Source organism: Pezoporus flaviventris, unplaced genomic scaffold (assembly GCF_033815535.1).
Source record: "Pezoporus flaviventris isolate CSIRO_AGI_PZ_B2104156 unplaced genomic scaffold, CSIRO_AGI_Pfla_v1 ptg000049l, whole genome shotgun sequence".
NCBI classification, from domain to species: domain Eukaryota; kingdom Metazoa; phylum Chordata; class Aves; order Psittaciformes; family Psittacidae; genus Pezoporus; species Pezoporus flaviventris.
The window spans coordinates 2,146,691-2,166,308 of record NW_026892597.1 but is presented as its reverse complement, the minus strand read 5'-3'; the positions used below and the strand labels follow the sequence as shown (position 1 = coordinate 2,166,308).

General features: G+C 42.9%; 1 protein-coding gene across 11 annotated transcripts in view; it reads right to left on the bottom strand.

Annotated features, from left to right (window-relative positions):
• CELF2 (CUGBP Elav-like family member 2) overlaps window positions 1-19,618 on the bottom strand; it is a 563,629-nt gene that overhangs the window by 232,375 nt on the left and 311,636 nt on the right. For 3 of the 11 annotated variants that reach the window (XM_061468601.1, XM_061468603.1, XM_061468602.1), the window contains exon 1: window positions 16,313-16,652. The exons of 7 other annotated variants lie outside the window; for them this stretch is intronic. In XM_061468601.1, the coding sequence (XP_061324585.1) occupies window positions 16,313-16,386 (74 nt within the window). In that variant the 5' untranslated portion in view covers window positions 16,387-16,652. Of the gene's footprint in view, window positions 1-16,312; window positions 16,653-19,618 lie in introns of those variants that run through there. One more of the 11 variants, XM_061468604.1, reaches the window with a different exon arrangement.

Below are 19,618 nucleotides of genomic sequence, written 5' to 3'. Positions count from 1 at the left end.
TCCTTCTCCTATTTGAATTAGCACCATAAGTACATTCTGTATCAGTGCAGACATACTCGATGTATTTAATGTCAACACTGCTAGCAATGATGGAGATTGGAAATATTGCTCTGCTTGTTGGCCATGGAATAAATTTGCCAAACAGAATCTGCGTAGCTCTGGAGTTTAAATTAATGCAAGCAACACTGTTATCAGTAGTCTTTAGCCTGCCACTCTTAGCTTCTAACAGAAACATTTAGGAATAGGAAGCATTACATCTGGCTACAGCTGCATATTACATGGTCCATTGAGACTTAGATGCTGATGGCTGAACGGAATAACAAACAGCTGGGTATAAATGCAAAGATCAGGGAATCATAAGAAAATGCTTGTATAGTATCTTTGAAGCCTCAAACACAATGATACCGTATTAGTGCTATTAGCATCACAGCATAAAATAGCCCGAGGATCAGCGTTCCAACTCCTCAGCGTGGGGAAGCAGCAACTTTAAGGCAGGTAGCAGCAGGCTCTTTTCTGACTACTGTAATATTTATATTCAAACAGTGTATTTTATTAAAAAGTTGGTTGTGAAACTAGCATCAATCCTGCCTGCAGTGCCAGGTAAAAGGCAGCCTGCCGCAGAGTAATGGGACATAATTCCTCTCCATCCTTGGGAACGTCTTGAAAATCTTCTAAAATTAACAAACGGGATATTTTCAGGGCCATTGGGAATTTAAGACACAAAGACCTGATTCAGTACAGGATCAAGGCAATTTACTGAAAACTATGCTTCATTCCCCCACAGGTGTCAAGGTTGCCAAGACTGAAAACCACATAGCAAGTACTGGTGTGGTCCCAGTGATGGGTCTTCAGGTGTTCACAGAAACACAAGCTGCAGTGCAATCCTTGCAATTCAGCAGCTTCCACTGAACGAGGGATTTATTTTTAAGGGACAAATGAGTGCTATTCTATTAAATTTACCATGCAGACTGCACGTTGTCAGCAGTGACACTAGACATGACTATCTGCCCTACAACGCAACAGCACAGAACGCATCAAAAGACCTCTCTAAGGCAACTGAAGAGCAGAGACAAAAAAATCTGAGTGTGGCAGAAGACCTACAAATTGTCACTAATTGGCATAAGGAAAGGAAAAAATAGCTTGTAGCCCCTGTTATAAAAAGATTGTTCAGCAAGTGAACGTGAGTAGTCTGGACCTGTAATAACCTAGAAACCCATTTTCCTGCCTGGTTTGAAGTCCCCATACCTACCTAACTGGACATCCTACAGCTCAAAGGAGACTTTGTTAACTCTTGTCCATCTATACCACAATTGGCAAGGAGAGGGATGCCTGGGTAAGGGGATAAGTACGCAAGCTGAATGGATATAGGTATATAATAGGAGAAATGAAGAGCAGCTCCCCTTGTAGCCTACTCAGTGGAGCATGTGTCACCCTGTACTGAAGGTCTTCAGAGCTATTGAATGTTCCCATCTCAGGAAGGCAGGCACTCACACTTCTGAAGTAGCTTAAAGGCCAAAGAGATCTCCCCAGAGACATCACGAAGGCCTGAGGAGACACAGTTTTGATGCACCAGACAAGACTGAACAGGCTTGACATGCTTTCTGGATTCCAGTGGAGAAACAAGTATTCAGGAGGATGGTGGCGATGATTCGCTGAACAAATGTACGCTGGGTGGTGTTGCAAGCAGAGAAAGAAAACACATTCCTTGCCTGCCGGAGTTAACAGGTGAGAAAGGAAGAGAGAAAGAATGGTTTTTGAAAGGGAGACAGCTCTATAGCCACGTTACAGTTCTTCATCCTCGGGAGCTGACAGAAAGGTATAAGGTGACATGGTATAGAACAACACCATGCATAAGAAGCAGACAGAAACACAGAACCTTGTGTCTCAACAGAAATTCATCACAGAAATAAAATCACAGGGTTTTGGCATTATTTGGCATACCACCACCCTCTTATCTGTCTGGGTCTCAATACTACTGTGTGAGAAGAAACTCCCGTCACGATGCTAAGACCATAAGGATTTAACTTCAGCAAAGAAGTTGCAGTTTCTCTACTGGAAATACAGCCTCTGCCAATGTTGAAGATAGCTCTGAGAATTCAGGAGCATTAAAGAGGCTAATGTACTTGAGCTTTGTTCTAATTACTTTTCTTAATAAGTTTTGCTGGACCACTAAGAATAGATGCTGCCCTGGGAACTCCAGCACTCAATCACCATGGTGTTCCTGTGCATAACTTGCAGCAACCAGGCAGTAGAAGACAGAGGCAGAATTACCAACTTGGGCAGCAACTGTATGAAGCACATGGATCTATTTGCCCTGCTTGCAATATGAAGTTGCCAGAGCCCCTACTACAGAAAGCTAGACGGCCATAAACAGAAGTGTAATTAAGACTCATTATTTCCTTGAAAGTAATTTTAAATTGCTTTTAAAATAAGCATGAACCTGTGAAAAACATGCACATTTTCACTTTCTTTAGAATAAGAAAAAACAGCCAGGCTGAAAGGAAAGCAGTGGGTTTCCTCCCATTTTAGCCCAGACTATTTGTGCTTCTTGCAATAAATCCACTGACGTACATGCATGAACTTACTAACTGCTCATGGATGAACATATATGCAGGACCACCACTTATTTATTAGCATTCATGTGATCATTCAACACCTCTCCCCACTCCTCAATGCTGTAAATCACAGAACCATGTGCCTTTCTCATCAAATGCGTTTACCTCCCTCGGATCATCCCTCTAGAGTAAAATTCCACTCTTAAAAGTGGGAAAAAAACAAACTATTCAAGACTAAATCTCATGAGAGGAAGAAGAATGGACAGGTGTTATAAAGAGGTGATTAATAGACTATGATTCTGTGAGTTTCTACTTTTAAAAGCATACTGCAGAAGTTCAGTATTACCTTTCTCCACCTAGAAGTTTTTGTCTCGGTTTCCAGTTCCTGTTTTACACAATTAGGAGGTGAAGGAAACCTCTTTCTACTTTCTTTCTGCTTCTGGTTCTTCAGCTAGTGGGAAAGCAAGATGGTCACATCCTGATATGGGTAACAAGGGCTTTAGTTAGATGTGCAGAGTTTGAGGTGCAACACTAAAACACTTTGGTGTCCAGGAGAACACCATAAACCCAGCATTTTCAGTACTATTTTCTGTTCCACAGTATGGTGTGATAGGAAGTTTCAGGACCCCTGTTATGGCCTGCCTAATAAATCTTTGGTGATACCACCAATCATGAAGAAAATCTCAAAGCCATGAAAATAATATTATCAATAAGTGAACAGAACAACTTCCCTGACCTTATTTATGCGGATCTCAATTACAAATTTTAGCTCAACTAGTTTCAACAGCAAACTACTGGAAATAACAGCACCAGCTTGATCATCACAAGGCCATAATTTTCAGTGAAAAGTACTCTAACACGTATTAACAGCACTTGCTTCCTGCATCTGAAACCTATGGTACTGGGCCCTATAGTTTGATTTTTATAAGACTTATAATGAGGGTGGAGAGGAGATACATCCCATTCTTCAGCTGCATTTTTGTTCCACAAAGACTGCAATTTTCAGTCTCTTGAAAAGGTAATTATAGATAATGTTTGCATCAGTGGCAAGAACACAGTGAGCACATGGGGCATGAAAACTCCACTCAAATCACATCCTCTTAGGTTACGAAGCTTGTCTTCTGCCAAGAGTGGAGGCATTTCAACAAGCTAATGTTCGGTATGAAAAGGATTGTGGTTTATACTAACCCATACATACATTCTGCTTTTACTTTTTCCATCATTCTACTCTTTGCATAGGGAACCTACATAAACCGGAATAAGGATTGATTTGGGTTACTTTGAAAACCTGATACGAATAAAAAAATACAGGGGTACACCAGCACAACTTGTTGAAATGACCCCGTATTCTGCAGTTGCAAAAGTAAACCAAGATCAAACCAAAAGGACAGCAAGTGAAAAGGCACCAAGGTTGCAAGAGCAGAAGCCACTTTGAGACAAACTCACCAGGTTCAGGTTATAAATGAGAATGAAGATTGCTTCAAAGCTAACATGATCAGGAATTTCAGGAAGAGAAATCAAGCATTTCATTTGGTCAGAAGGTCCAAACAGAGTAAATTATTTTAGGGTAAAATGAAATGTACGTATCTGATATTAAAATAGCAATCCATACCAGAGGAGTTCTGCTTCATGTAAGTTAATCATATCCTAAGTGAAAGTGATTTGGCTTCCATATTCAGTGTAACTACTCATCCACCTCAGTGGTAAACCAGAATCAGCCTGAGGCATCAGTGATCTTGATGCTGCTTTGGTGCTACTTCCAGCACATCCATCCCTTAGAGCTCATTGAGCTCCTTGACTAAGAAAATTAACCTTCTTCCTAAAGAAAACAGCTTTACACACAGGAAGAAGAGGATGCATATTTGCACATCAGAACAAAGAAACTACACAGTATGCCAAAACTGCACAGGAGATTAGGTGTGAGGGGCAGGCAGACCCAGAGCTTGATGCCACAAAGCATTCTCCAATGAGAGCAAGAGGATGAGAAGAGACAGCAGTCAGCAAGCAGAGAACCTCATTTCATTACAGCCCGCAAGTTAACTGTAAGCCTTTGGATGCCATTAAACTTACTGTTGTAACAGATAAAGTTGACTTGTTTAAAAGGATTTAAAAAAAAAAAAAAGGATAAATGAATGTCTTAAAACCCTGAAGACAAATCAGGATAACCCCAAAATAAACTGTTATCAACCATACTTTCTCTCCATTTCATAGAGCATCGCGATTCTCAGCATTAGGAGCCAGTACTTGCACTAATTGGGAGTCCTAGCATGCAACTACCAAAATACTCGTCTTCCATCAGCCCTAGGGAGAAGCACACAGTTGTGTTTCGGAAGCGGAGAATCAGACTTCAGCTCTTGTCACACTGAATATGTCCAATCAACATAAATTCTTTGTCTTTATTTGTTCACGGTGCATTCGGATCACAGATACAGCGTGATCTGAAATGAAAGGGAGCCTGCCCATGGATGCAACAAGCCATGGATTCAGACCTTAATTTATTCATAAAAACCAGTCTTTCTGGAATCTGAACCTCTCAGCTGATTCTAAACTACTCATGCTACTTGAGTTTTACCACCAGTTTCACTGCATATAGAGTCAGGTAGTTAAATAAAGGGCTGCAATCTACTGAAGATATGTCTTTCTGGTGCATACACTTACTGTATAGGGGAATACCATTCCCCTTAATGATAAAAGGTTCCACCTAAACACCTCTATAATTTGGGAGAATTGCTTAAGATTTAATTCATGTCCTACTGAGTTTAGCCAGGTCTTCTTTCAGTGCTGAATATTCCTGCCTGAAACTCTCAGCTTATCATGTGGAATTAAGAGATGCCCTTGAGGAAGTCATATTACGTAGATCCACAGTGATTTGCATTGGGTAAGTAGGGCAACGTGTGGCTGTGGGAAAAACAAACACAAAACCAAACCAAAACACGCGATAGTATTGTATCTGGTTCAAAAGCGGTACAGGAGACTGCTTAAAAAACAAAGCTGACAGAACCAAATAAAACATCCCTCACAAAAATACAAGAAAACCTATTGTATTTTGCCAAGCAAAATTTGTATTAGACAACGGATCTGCAGAAGACCTAGAATATCATAGTCAGGGTTGATAATTCCAATATGCTGTATCAGTGAGCACAGACCAGAAAGGACGTATGTAGTTCGAGGGACGTTCAAGATATGAGTCACTAGCTGGATAGTAAGAATACAAAATCATTAAGCCCTTCAGATCTAAATTCTAGGAGGGTCTCCAAGTTCCACTGGTTTCTCTTACCTATCTTGTCAAAGAAGGAGGAAAGTAAAGTACGTGTTTTACAGATATTTATAGGAAGTTCTTCCACCAAAGAGGCTGGGTAGGAAAGACAGGGGTGTTTGAATATTGAATGGGTGGTGATAAGGGAGAACAGAGCAGGGCAGTTCTTACCTTGTGAGGTAGGAAAGGGGGAAGGCTTCTTGCAGGCATGCAATGTTGTAGCATGCCGAAAGCTCCCAGCATTCTAAACAGACATAAGCAGGGCAAATTGCGTATGTCAAGGACAGAGAAGAATATGACGTGAAGTGGTAAGAGACTGGGGAAAAAAAGTTTCAGCTATGCTGATGGATTTTTAAAGTGCTAGATGCTGAGCTTATTCACTGTTAAAAGAAAAAAAATAACAATTTTCCAGCTAGATCTATGAGGGGTTTCATTATTCACAGCATTTATAGGACTGGTTGAAAGGGCTTTGTTTGCTGGTTCTTGGCAATGTGATTACCTGCTGTTAAATATTTAGGTATTTTTTGCCCAAAGAGTTTTGGGGAAGGAGAGGGAAGTTGACTTATTTCCTTCTAAGTTTCCATGAAGCCTCCCAGGTTCACATCCAGAAACTATCAGCAGCAATTTTACATTTTCTGGGATTTGAGGCTTTGCTGAGCTTAAAATCTTCATTCCTGTTAACACAAACGATGCTCCACTTCTTAAATACAACATAGTTTTATATGATTATTTTATCTGCTAAGTAATCCCGAATTTGCATCTGTTAGTCTGCCTAAATACATTCCTTTCTCCCCCTGTTTTCAGCTGCACATCTCTCTCCCACAATATTCATGTTACCCAGGGGCCTGGCATCTCTCAACTCCAAACATGTATCTGTAGCTTCAAACCAAACAGAAAAATCCGAGCCCCGACTGGCTGAAGTCAGCAGCAGTCCTCTCCATTTCCTTTCCCACTTGAGTGGAAACGGAGAGCCTAGGGAAGCTCAGAGACCTTCAAATCCTCTGAAGGCCAGCAAAGGAAAGAAGTCTGAGTATCCCCTGATGTGGAGGTGAGGACAGAGGGAGCAAAGAGACACAGAAACAGCCAAAAAGTCTCTAGCTCCTGCAGAGTTTCCAGGTAGCAAATATGGGCATCTTCGGGAGCTGAAAACTGGTCCTTTCGGAATCACGGCATGCATCTCTTGCTATGGGTAACCTGCTGTTCCTCAGCAGAGACACACAGGCAACAACAGTGCTGCTGCAGGATTTTGCCCAAATCTGATAAACTGCACCACAAAAATGACCTAAAGGAGCCTGGAATAGTGCTTTGAAAACACAGGGATCAGCCAGTGTTGTTGGAGATTGCTTGCGCCAAACTACGTCTTGTAAGCAGCATTTCTGTCTGGAAAACAGATCTCACTCCTGTATGAACTACTGCACATTTGTCCCAAAGGAAGGGGTTGTATAGGATATTGAAAAGTTGTTTCTGCCTTACTTTACAATGACAGCTAGGAACACTACATCAACATCTTTATGGCCACTTTGTAATAGCGATTGCAGGGGAAAAAAAAGGTCCAAAGTACACAGAATCTGCCCTTGATTCATTATGCTCTACAATACATTAAAAAAAAATCATGCAAAGCTTCATTCCATTCAAGTGAAATACCCCAGGAACAGCACAGAAACGAGCACGGTCAGAAGGTAATGAAACTGAGGTGCTCCTATTCTACACAACCTTATCTCAAATATAAATACTTGTTAGGATCTAGCAAGTGAAATGCTAGGCTACATTTAAGCAGTAATGAAATCAGGCAAAAGCAACTGTTTCTAAAATATGTAATACAGGGGAGGATTTTCTTTGTATCTGAGCACTGTTATGAAGCTGCTGCATTTACTCTTTCCTCCACAGACAGCAAACCAACTTAAAAGAAGTTCTACTCTGTCTTCTGCAGCCAAACCATAGAGATGTATGTCGGTGAAAACTGAGAGCCCTCAGGCATCGACACAAATCCTCCTCTCTGGCAAAGGGGAAAAGGTTTGTCAAGAACAAAAGAAACCCCCTGCCCCAACCTGAGATGTCTGAACATCCCTCAAAAGAAAACCTCCACAATTAAAATCAACTTCTCTTCCCCTCCATCAGCAAGACAGCAACTCACTCGGCCAGCAAGGTAGACTCTGAAACGCTAGTTGCCTCTCGTTTCCATGTTGAGGATCACTCTGAAGTGAGCAATGGGAAAAGAAAAGACTGCAAAATCCATTTATACAATTGCAGTTTGTGGTTCAGCGCTGGACAGCCTGGCAGAGGATGCAAAGCCCAGCATTATGCATTACTCACTCAAGCCAAGCTCCTCTAAACCCATTGGAAGTTTGGCTTGAACATGACTGCGGGCTATAGTCAGCAATAAAATATCAGATAATAGTGCTTTACGTGTCCAGAGAGGTTCTCTTTTTCTAAGAATTGCTTCTCTTGTCATCTGTTTTTCCACGTCCTGCAAATTAAATGCTAATTTTATTTCTTCCTCTTCCCTCTGGTCCCCTCACATTCAATACTCATCTCCATAAGAAGCTGGCAACTCAGAACCTGCTGGAGACAGCCAGTGCTCACCTTGCAATCCTACAATTTCAGTGCTTTAAGGAAGGAGTTAAGTTACATAGGTCAGTTTAGGACAAGGGGGGAATGACTTGCAATTTGTTCTCTGGAGCCATCATCTCAACCCGTGGCTATTCCTTAAATAGGCATTTATGGCTATGTGGTAAAATCTCTGAAGCAGCCTCCAATCAAGACATTTTCTGGATCAATTCTAAAGATGAAATTCATACCTGAAGTAATACGCTCTGTAAATTCCTGATTTTTTTTTCTCTCTCTTTTTTTTGCACAGCAGGGAGTAGAAGTAGTTGGTACAGGGGAGTTAAAGTACGAAAAAAAGGTTTCTAAGCAATGAGATGTTGGAAGACGAAATTAACCTAAATTTAAAAAAAAAAAAAAACAACAAACCAAAATTTTGAAAGTTCATTTACAGACTAATGAAATTATCAACTTTTCTATATGTCTATACAGAAACATTACAGATAAAATGATAGATTCCCACCCCAAAAAGACATGAAAAGGTGAAATCAAGCAAAACAGCAGCCATCTAACTTGAAATTTCTGCACCATTTTGTATTACAATTGGGTCCAGAATAGGGTTTCCTTTAAGTGATAGCCACTGGGCAGAGTGTGTTTAACAGTGTTTCAGACTCTTAATGCTTGTTCTATGATCCACCTGTGGTAAAATAGATATGAAAACAAAATAAAAGCGTTTATTGATATAGGGCACAACCAGATGTGTCTCACTAGCGATGAGTTGCAGGCAAAGGCTGACAGATCCAAGCAATTGAATGAGACAGGGGAAAAAAATAGGGAGAAGAAGGGAATAGATCACTTGATTTTGTAGGTTTTCAAATACAGTTATCCTCTGCCAGAAGTTAATAACTTTCGACTACCTGTTTCAGGCAAATCAACTTATCTCATGTATACCAGGCCAGGCACCATCAGTGACAACAGACCAAGTGTCACCAAGGACTAGAGTCAGTCACACAAGAGGTGGGTCAAACAAGCTGTGGGTTTGTTTTAGGTTTTTTTTTTTTTTGCATTTCTGAGCAATTTAGTGGGGCAAAGGTGTGAAGAAGCAAGAAACAGGAAGAGCGTGTGGATGCTAAAGAAGAAGACAGCGTCACGCCTTTGGATGAAGAGGATGAAGGGATCTTCAATATTTATCAGGGTTATGAAACAAAAGATAGCTCTTGTCAGCTTGGCTTGCAATCAGACTGGAACTGCTTCAAAGGATATAGGAACAGAGTACAAGAAATGCACACTATAGTCTGGCACAGAAAGGGTCATACGGTTGGTTCAAAAGGAACTGCCTGCTCTCCCAGTATGGAGATAACCAGCTATACACATCAGCTAAAGAGATAGATGCATCTATCTCTTACACATACAGCAACTGCAGGGTTGTCCAGAGGCCAGGACACTTGAATGGAAAAAAAAACATGAAAAAGTTGTAAACTAGTGTTGCAATGAAATACCAACGCTGAGGGGAGACAGGCCTCTCTATCAGGACTGTATTTTCTTTATAATGCTAACTGAATGAAAAAGGGAAGTAATAATTTAAGATCAATAAATCAGTGTACCAGTAACGTCATTTTCATGGCCAATGGCTGCATCTCTGAAATAATCATGGTCATAAACCTTAAAACCCCAGAGTGAAATCCACAAAACAATTTAAGAAATTAACAGGGGGGTGAAAATCATAACCAAAATACTCGGATCGCTGCTGACATTCCCCTGGCACACCTGAAGTGGCTAAACCTGCGTAGGCTGATGGGGAAAGAAAGGCCATTAATTTCCTGCATACTCCTTCACAGAGGATGAGTGAGGTGGGCACAGACATGACTGCCTTTCAGAGTAGCCTGGGCTCAGCTGGATATGATCCTGTCCCTTCCAGCCTAACCCAAGACAGCAGGGCTGGTGCATTCATAGGCATGGTGTAAGTCTCTCCCCAGTCCTAAGCCATTACTCCCTCCCTCAGGCATAACAATATGCTGCCCTAATAGTAAGTGATGGGTAAACTCACAAAATAACATTCAGGAGGCCAGTGCAGAGCCTTTCCCACTGCTCTTGCACCAATGCCTCTTTCGGAGCATCGCTTTTGAAATCGGCTTGAAGTATTGCCATCATCTGATAGGCAAGAGCAGCCAGGAAAGGGAGAAGCTGTCCTAGGACACAGAGCAGTCGCAAGATATTCGGTATTTTTCAGCTGAGTTGTAAGAGGCAAGAAAATATAGCTATTCTCTTCAATATGAGCTATTTTTCGTATTCCTGTAAATCCAAAGAAACATAAATCACCCAACAGGCACTACTGGTACAGTAGGCAACTCCTTTGTGAATTGGCTCATTTAAGCATTCATTTAAATACAGTAATTAAGATTTAACACAAAACAGAAGCTGCTTTCAGATGTCATTTTGAAGGCCAGATGATCTCCTCTTTATTAATATTGTAATTTTAAACTATTGTCAGCTGATTTCTCAAGGATCAAGCTGTGAGCAAAAAGAACGCACTGCTGAAGTGTGTCCTCTTTACGTAACACAAGCCTCAATAAAAATGAGAGACTGATTATAAACCTGTGATACACAGGATGGATAAACGGCACAACTAAAGCTTGGGGTGCTTTACCTGGACGATAGGAGGGAATTTATAGCTTCAGCATCTGCCATTCACCTTTTCTACTTAACACCATATGGAAGAACACAACAGCATTTAAGGCAACATATTTCTGAAAACCTTTACAAGAAAGCCAGCAGCTTGCTGCAAATGAAAAATGAAATCCTGGAGGGAACACGAGCGCTTCTCTTCCTTTCCATAGGCATGCAGAACGCGGGAACGCGGGGGAAAGCAATTAAAGTATGATGATTCTAAAGGGGGATAATTATTACACAATTACTTGAGAACATTACATTTATTGCCCTAATTAGTTTTTATTTTCCAAATAGGCAGTCTTGCTCATGCATTTTTCTTGCACCTAGGAAGGTTTTCCCTGTTTTCCCACTTCTTCACTAAGGAAAGCTCAGCCTCACTGTCTACATGTATCCTCTATTTTGTGACTTTAGCCTCTGGTTAACCTCACCCTGCCACCAGTTTGTTTTAATCAAAGCAAACCATGTCAGGAGATGCAATATAGTTTGCAATTATATGAACACACAAGCAATAACCTGCTATAGAAAACACAGTTTGCGGAAACGAAGGGGGGTGAAATCACTTCACTTTAGAAGGAAAGTGGGGTTTATATGCTTACACTATAAAACAACGATTTTTCTCTAGAGGGTTGTCTTGCCAAAGCATATTCCTGGCATTCCAGGGGCTTTTAAAAACTAAAAAAGATTTTCTTCACCTTTTCCTGTATCGGTTGGGTCAAATATTTTTATATAAACCTATGAATTAATAATGAAATTTGAATAGTCCAAGTGCTCCTCAGTTCAAAAAACATCCTAAAATGCAATGAAATATTTAGAGCTATCAAAGTTTTTGAAGCAATCATAACTGATGATTAATTGGGATGATGAATACATGTGGGGGAGGCTTAAAAACCTGTGAGATCATATCATAGAGAGTGGCAGATATATTTAAACATTAATGCGCCGAGAGTTACCACAGGTTAACTACTGAATGGGGTTCTAGGCAGGAACTAGACAAGACGATGGGGAGAAGGACACCATGAAACCACAATTACTTAATCAACAGCCAAAGATTTCTTTTCCTTTCTGAAACTCTTTTGTCAACAGTCCAGAATTTTATACTTTTGCTTTGCTTTCCATCAGTAGTGGCCCAAGGAATGTGTCATGCAAGTAACTAAAGTCATAATACCTAAAATAAAGCTATTACTGAATCAAAATGAGAATGAAATGCCAGTATAAGGACGAGCCTATGGATATAAAAACCAGCTGATACCCAGCTATCCATTTTCAGTTAGCAATTCAGGGTTTCATGTTCTACATATGAATAAAAAAACTAAATACAGGTAGATGAAAAATTATTTGTGACAGTGTGTTGAGTTTTCTCTGAGAAGTTTAAAAATAAAATAAAAACAACCAATTTTAATATCTTCACTTCGTGCTGGGAAAAGTCCTGTTTTGCAGATTTGGTGCAGAAAGGGAGGGTTTGGTGGTCTGAAGTGCAAGAATAGCCCGTGAATGCTTATATCCCTTATCTATTAGACAATAAATACAAGCAAACAAGAAGTATGGAAAATTTATCTCCTCTGCCTTTTTAGCAGCATATTGCACATACATCTGATTTTGACTCATCTCCGATTCAAAGAGGCAGGAATTCAAAGGCTAAATATGCATAATTGCCATGCAAGCCATGCAGTTGCATGTGCACTGCTTTAAGCATCATGTATTTTATTGCCATCATATCCAGCTACCAAAAATTAAAGTCGAATTTCAGTTTATCTCAGTAGTAACAAACACTTTTACTCATTTACATTAAAGGCAATCCCAGGCAGTGGAAGGTGCAATATGGAATGGAAAAACCTTTGGTGGTATTGCAGAAATCAACGTGGGGGGTTACAGTGATGAGTATTTCATCCTCAAAGCAACCACTTTACAACCATCCAGTTGGCACATACATGTAAGTCAAAGAAATCACTAAGCAAATTACACTGAACTCAGATTTTATAACCACACTTGGTAACCATTAACCCCCTCATACCCTGCCCAAATACACACACACACACACACACACTTCCACCTACATCTTTTCTTCAAAATTGCTTCTTCCACATAGTTTACACACAAGCTACAGATAATATCAATTTGTGATCCTGCACCTAGTGCACTACCCAAACAGCCTCTTTGCAAGCCTTGACAATGATGAGAGCATCCACCTTGCCATCTGTCCTCAAGAACAAAAGTTCATGCATTTTTATGCTTCATATCCTACATTATCTGCTTTTTAATGTCATTTCATTAATTACTAGCAAAATTGCCATTCAGCTACTAACCAGGTACACTGATGCCGTGCACACAGTGTAGGTATCTGATGTTCTATTTTATTGCTATTTTGCTAGATAATAACAGAAGCAGAATTTGGAAGGAATCAACACTTAGGAGCAATGAAGTCTCACAGAGGTAAGAGCATTTTAACTTTGACAATTTACAAGCTGTCAGTTAACTTTCACATCAGGTATGCACCGAAAGTTATTCCTTGAAAATCCTCCTCCTTCTGCTTGTTGAAAGAACGGATGATTCTGTAGAATAGTTCCCTTTACAAAGAACTGTTGAATGTGTAAAGAATGTGTAAATGTGTCATAAAAGAATGTGTAAAAATCGGTACTGGAAGATACCGATTTCCTAAAACATCTGGTACACCACCGGCATAAGAAAACCCAAATAAATCTGGTTCTGCAAATTTTCACTGTGAAGCAGAAGAGTTTTACATATATCTTGCTAACTGCCTCACTCTAAAATAGGAAATTCCTTTCTGCTAAAGACTGAACTAAGCGATACTCAATGGCTAGACCAGATGGTGAGGTTAAAAGTTTTGTGCAGCATCGTAACTTGGAGCCTGCTCTCCAATGCTCTGTGCCATCCTGCTGAATGCTGCATGAACGCTGCATGCCCGGGGTGGGCCAGCTAAAGGGTAAGGTGCATATGTGCCCATGACCCCTTACACGTAATCAAACTGCATTCTCGTCAGCACTGATTAGTCCAGAGAGTTAGGAACTAGCAAATAAATGTATGTCTCCACCCGGCTAGAAGGACAAAATAAGGATGTTTCTGTATAGTGAATTACAGAGTTTTGGAGAGGCAGTGTAGCAAAGCTTCCACAGGCAGCATTTAGCTTCAAGATTGTTTCTGCTTTATGAACAGAAGCTCCCCTTCGTTAATACCAATTTAGCCTCAATATTAATTTGCATGCATGACACATGGTCCCTTGGAATCCTACATCTTCATGATTACTTAGATCAGCCGCAAAGCAAAGCTTGGTTTAATGCAAGGAAGCACATCACAACACAACCACTGAAGATGCGGGAGGTAAAGTTTTTTTCCTTCAAGATTACATAGTCAGCCCACTCCCCCCCAAAATACATGAGATACCAGCACCAAACCCAATCAGCATGCGTCTATGTAACAGTTCCATTATTAAACTTCTGTATTTAGAGATCCACTCAGAAGCTGACACATCTCCAGAGTAATTTTTATTTCTTTGGACCCACTAAGACCTGCGTCTACTGAACACTGACTGTTTCAAGCTGTGTTAAAATACATTATGAATGCTTCCCTGAGAACAGGAGTATAAAGATAGCAATGCAGGAGCAGGAGTTTGACATGATGCTTCCCCCTTGAGGGGGGGAAGTTGGAGATAAAGTTATATAAGCCTAAGTGACAACAGGGCATCATCAGCCACAGCTAATAGTGCCTTTGAGCTGGGAGATGTTTGTTAGCAGTGTCTTTTCTGACTGCCTGGAAGGACAGCAGGTAGAAAGTCTAATCAAAGCTGAGATGATGAAAACAAGGGGAAGCTCAGCTGTGGCAGGTCCCTACAGAGGGCTGCAAGGCAAGTGGAACGTATGTTCAGCTGCAACTTTGTACCCCAGCAGTCAAACCTATGCAATTTTGATGCAAAAGGGGAGAAACAAAGCACGGTTTTTTTTTCCCCCCAAAACTGACTGGTGCCAATAAAAACTGGGGTTTTACAATGGGATAGCCAAAACACAGCAGTGAATTTAACATCACAAAACAGAGACAACGGGCAGCACTTAGGCAAATACTTCGTTGTCCTTCAAGGACTGTAACAACAGTGTAAGTCACCCGCACCAAGAAGCTTCTCCCCCTGCCTCTCTCCCCTCTCCTACATGCTGATAAATCTCAGCTGCTGCAACAAATGGCAACTACCGAGTATCTCCACTCAGAGCATTTGCTGGTGCAAGGGAAAACACTCCGCCTTAGCAGAAAGTTTGGTTGCCAGTAAAGCAGGTAATAAAAGTCTGAATAGTCTTAGATGGGGGCACAGTGTGCAGCAAATCGCAGGTGACAGTCTCTGCTGCACACACGGCTTTATTTACACTTGTAACTTAACTGCTGCCTCAACCAGAATAGCTCCAGTGCAGAGTCAATGCCAAAGCCTCTAACCTCGTTCTAATGCAACTCAAACCACATTTGTCATCCTGATGAGAGGAAAAGCAACGAAATAAAAGGCATTTTGGATGCTGTAATAAACGCAGCGCTCGGTCTTCGTACCTTTCAACAAGTGACTATTGCCTCATTTCTAGCTCTTATGTGTTCATATTAGGCTTAGGTTACCTGAAAATCCCTGTCAATTGGCAAAGCCCAAGAGGACGACGATAGAAACTTTCAGATCGAGATTAATGGAGCAGACGCGGGCTAGGGGAATACTTCTCTTTGTGAAATAGCAGCATTCAGCACCTCCCGATCAATCTCACCACGAGTTCAACCGCATGTACAACAACCACCCTCACCCTAAACAACACTCTCCGGACCAGGGAGCACTTGGGGACAGGGTAAAGCAAAACAGAAAACCTTTCCTTGCTGCCTGCTCTCAGTCCCGGAGGATGCTCCGCGGTTTACTGACGAAGATTCAGCAAAGGGGTTTTAACCGGCCGGGGGAAGGGGCTGAGAGGCAGCGGGCTGGGGCGCAAGTGTCCGCGGCGGAACTCCCGCAGGGTGCGGAGGCAGCTGTGCGCGGCCGCGGCGCGCTCCTTCCTCCACGTTGCATCAGCAGCACGTACAAACCCGGCACTCACCCGCGCCCGCCGGAATACCAAACACCGGGCTGCGGGGCGAGGCACGGAGCGGAGAGCACCCACACTGACTTGGGAACACACAACAACACCCCCCCACCACCCCACACCGCCTTTCCCCTCCCGCGGAAAGGGACGCGGGGTCGGGGCGGGGAAGGGATGTAGGGAGGGATAAAGGAAGGGGGGGCGGTTTACCCAGCGTTAGCCCCAGCACCGCCACTTACATTCTATCAGCCACCAGCAAGCGCCCGTCGACCATCATCTCCGGAAGGAAATCCAGCTTGAACGAAGAAGTCATGCTGTGCTCCGGGCGCGCCGCGGCGGTGCGGAGGGAGGATGCGGCGGGGCTTCGGCGGCTCCCACAACTGCGCCGGGCGGCGGAGAGGCAGGCACAGGTGCGGAGGCCTCCCCGCGGCAGCCGCCAGCCCCGGCAGTTGTCACATCTCTCTTCCCCCTTCTCTCGGTGGCTTTCTTTTTCCGCCAATCCCCTCCGAAATCGACTGCTGAGGCAACTGTCGGTGGAGCGCCAGGTGCTGAGCTGGGAGGCGGAGCCATCGCCCCGCTGCGGCTCCCCGTTAACCCCTGCGCCCCCGGGGAGAGGCCTAGAGCCCCGGAGCGCGGCGGCGGCACGACGGGAAGGGGGGGGGGCACACACCGGGACGCGCGGCCCGGTTCGGAACAAACTTTGCGGCCTCGCCGCCGGGGTGGGCACCGCGGAGGGTACGCGGGGAGAGGGGGGGGGTGAGCGGGCGAGGGAACCGCGCTGGTTTTGGTACCGGCGCAGCGGTCAGTGCCGAAGTGGGAGCGCTGGGAGCACTGAGGCAGGGTGCGCTCTCTGCCCAAATCCCTGCTTACTCAGCCCCTCGGTACCCGTTTAAAGTGGTGTGGCTGGCTGGAGGGAGACTGTCATTAGTAACTGTGCGCTCAGCGATCAGAAGTAAGGGGTTCAAATAAGTAACGGCGATAAATCCTGCTTCATGCTTTTTTAACCTGCCAAAAGCCCGTGCCCAACCCGGCTGCACCCGGAGCTGGCCGCAGCCGGCACACACACAAGTGACACCATCCAGGCGCACGCAGAATTCCACACATACAAATAGCTGGAGCCACCCTCCCCACGCTACCGCCCCCTGAAAATCTGTATCCATTTTCCTTTGCATCTCCAAACCCTCCTTGCTTCAATACAAAAGCAGCTCCAGGCAAAAGAATATTAACATATTTACGAAGATTACTGGCTGATCTGAGCAGTCTAGACAGACAAAACGCTTCTCTGCACTGTGTGCGCTTCTCCTTCCCTATCGCTCTCCAGGATTTATAATTTGATTTGTTCTCGGCAGTCAAACACTCGCAGAAAAGTAACAAAACGCGAATTAAAAATTACTCAGCTTAAACTTTTCCAAGACTACTCTAAAATTAAACCAAACCGACCAATAAATAAGTGAATACACAACAGTCAGGCCAAGGTTTAGTTAGGTTTTGACCAGTGTTGATTTCATAAAAAAAATACAGACCAGGCGAGTTGTCCGAATCCAGTTTATTGCACTTTTCCACTTTAAACAGTTAAAAGGAAGATAAAAACCCCTCAGGCTGCTAAAATTTCTGCCTACTTTGCAAGTCTAAAGAAAGAAAAGGTTCACTTGGCCCTCAGCATAATCCCCATAGGACAGCTGCAATCCTGAACAGATATCCACAGTGTTATTAATCTGCTCTGTTCTATATGTTGGCATACTGTCCTCGTCACCATGGCACCTAAACTCCTCTCTAGAAAGGCACAAAGCAAAGCTATGGCTCTTCTTTCCTAAATTGATGGCACTTCCTCCACGCCACCCATCCAGCGCAGCACAGGACTATACAGCGGATAGAACAAAAATCAGTGCCAAGTCGAAATAAAAGGAGAAGCCAGCACAACTTTCTCCAGCTGGAAGCAGCCACCTGGGTTTTGATCTGAGGCCTCCATGGTGGTTAATCCAGCCCACAGCAGAGTTGGATTAACTTTCAATTTCCAAATCTTGCCACTGCAGAAGGGGCAGGTTTTAGCTCAGGAGAAATGCAGACGGCTCAGGGAGGATGAAGATATTCTTTAAAGTAAGAGGTATCCACGCCCCCTGCGCCCTGTGCGGCTGGATCTGCACCTCTCCATCATCTTTTTACTTGGTACGTGCTAAATCTAAGGCTCTCAGTCCCACCAGCCTGTCGCCTTTAAGGACCACAGCCCCACTGCTGCTGCCTTTTGCCCAGGATGCAGAAGGGGGAGGAAGGAGAGGATCACAAATAATTTTGCTTAAAATCTGCATATGGAATAGTGAGATCTTTATAAATTTTCCCTGTTTCACAAGGTGTAAGTGCTTAAAAATGCTTCATTAAAACGTATGTTCTTTTGAAATATTTATTTTCCTTTTAATTACATGTGAATTAGCTGGAAGAAGCTGTAGGGAAGCCCTCTTACTGACTTAAGCCTTCTCAGCAGTTTGTTAAATTCTAGCCTCAAATCCCTTGAGGGAATAGTGGATTCAAAGCAGCTTTTAATCATACTATAAGGAGGGTGAAGTAGTATGTAAGTAGGTCATAGAGAAAGCATTACAAGTGCATAGGTTATTGCTTTATTTAACAACTACAGTGTAACACACTTTTCAAAGCACATTTGCTTTTGCCATTTAAAAGTCAGAAGCAGGAGGAGGGTCAAATGCAAAAAGGAACCCACTCTATAGAAGATACTGAGATAGGACTCAAGGAGAGCTTATGGGGAACAACTGCACTCGAATAATTTGGGTCTCAAACATAAATTATGTAGTGTCTGTGTATGCATTAACTCTCGAACGCAGAGGGTAAGTGGTGAAAAACAAAAACCAAACCCCTGAGCATTTCACACACTGTTACAGGCTCAGCTCTGTTATTTGTCATATTAATGCCAGTGTCTTGACTGGCGCGTGTGCACAAAAGAGCAACTTTTATTAAAAATTAAGGGGAAAAATGGAAGCTTTGGTCCGTTACTGTAGTACAGAGGGGAGTGGGGAGGGGGAATGGCAAATGAACCTGCATTAATTTTCACAGCATAAATCATACAATAGATCTAAACACTGGCTTAGAGGAGCTGCATTATTGCTGTGCTATCGCTGCCTGCCGATATTAAGCTTTTTCAGCTGGTGGAGCATATGGTAGTTTTGAGGAAGGAACCTGGAATTTGGAATCACAATCCTCGGGCTTTAATGCTATTCCATCTACTAGTCCAGATGTGACCTCCTGTCCTCCCTCCCCTTGTCTCCGAGGCCCAGAGCCTGCTTGCCCCTGCACTCACATCATTTACTCTGTGCCTCGGTTTCTCCGTACGTCTAAGTGGGGCAGATGAAGCAATTCCACCTCATCCCTTGCAGATTAGTCACCGCTCGAGCAGCATTTCAAACACGGAGCTATATACAGTTCCTTCAAACAACACAACCTTTGAAAACTGAACACCTCTTCAGAGCAAAAAAGAACCCTTAAAACCCACAAAAAGTTCAGCAAGAGAAAGGCAGGGCTTGGGCGGTGGATTGCTG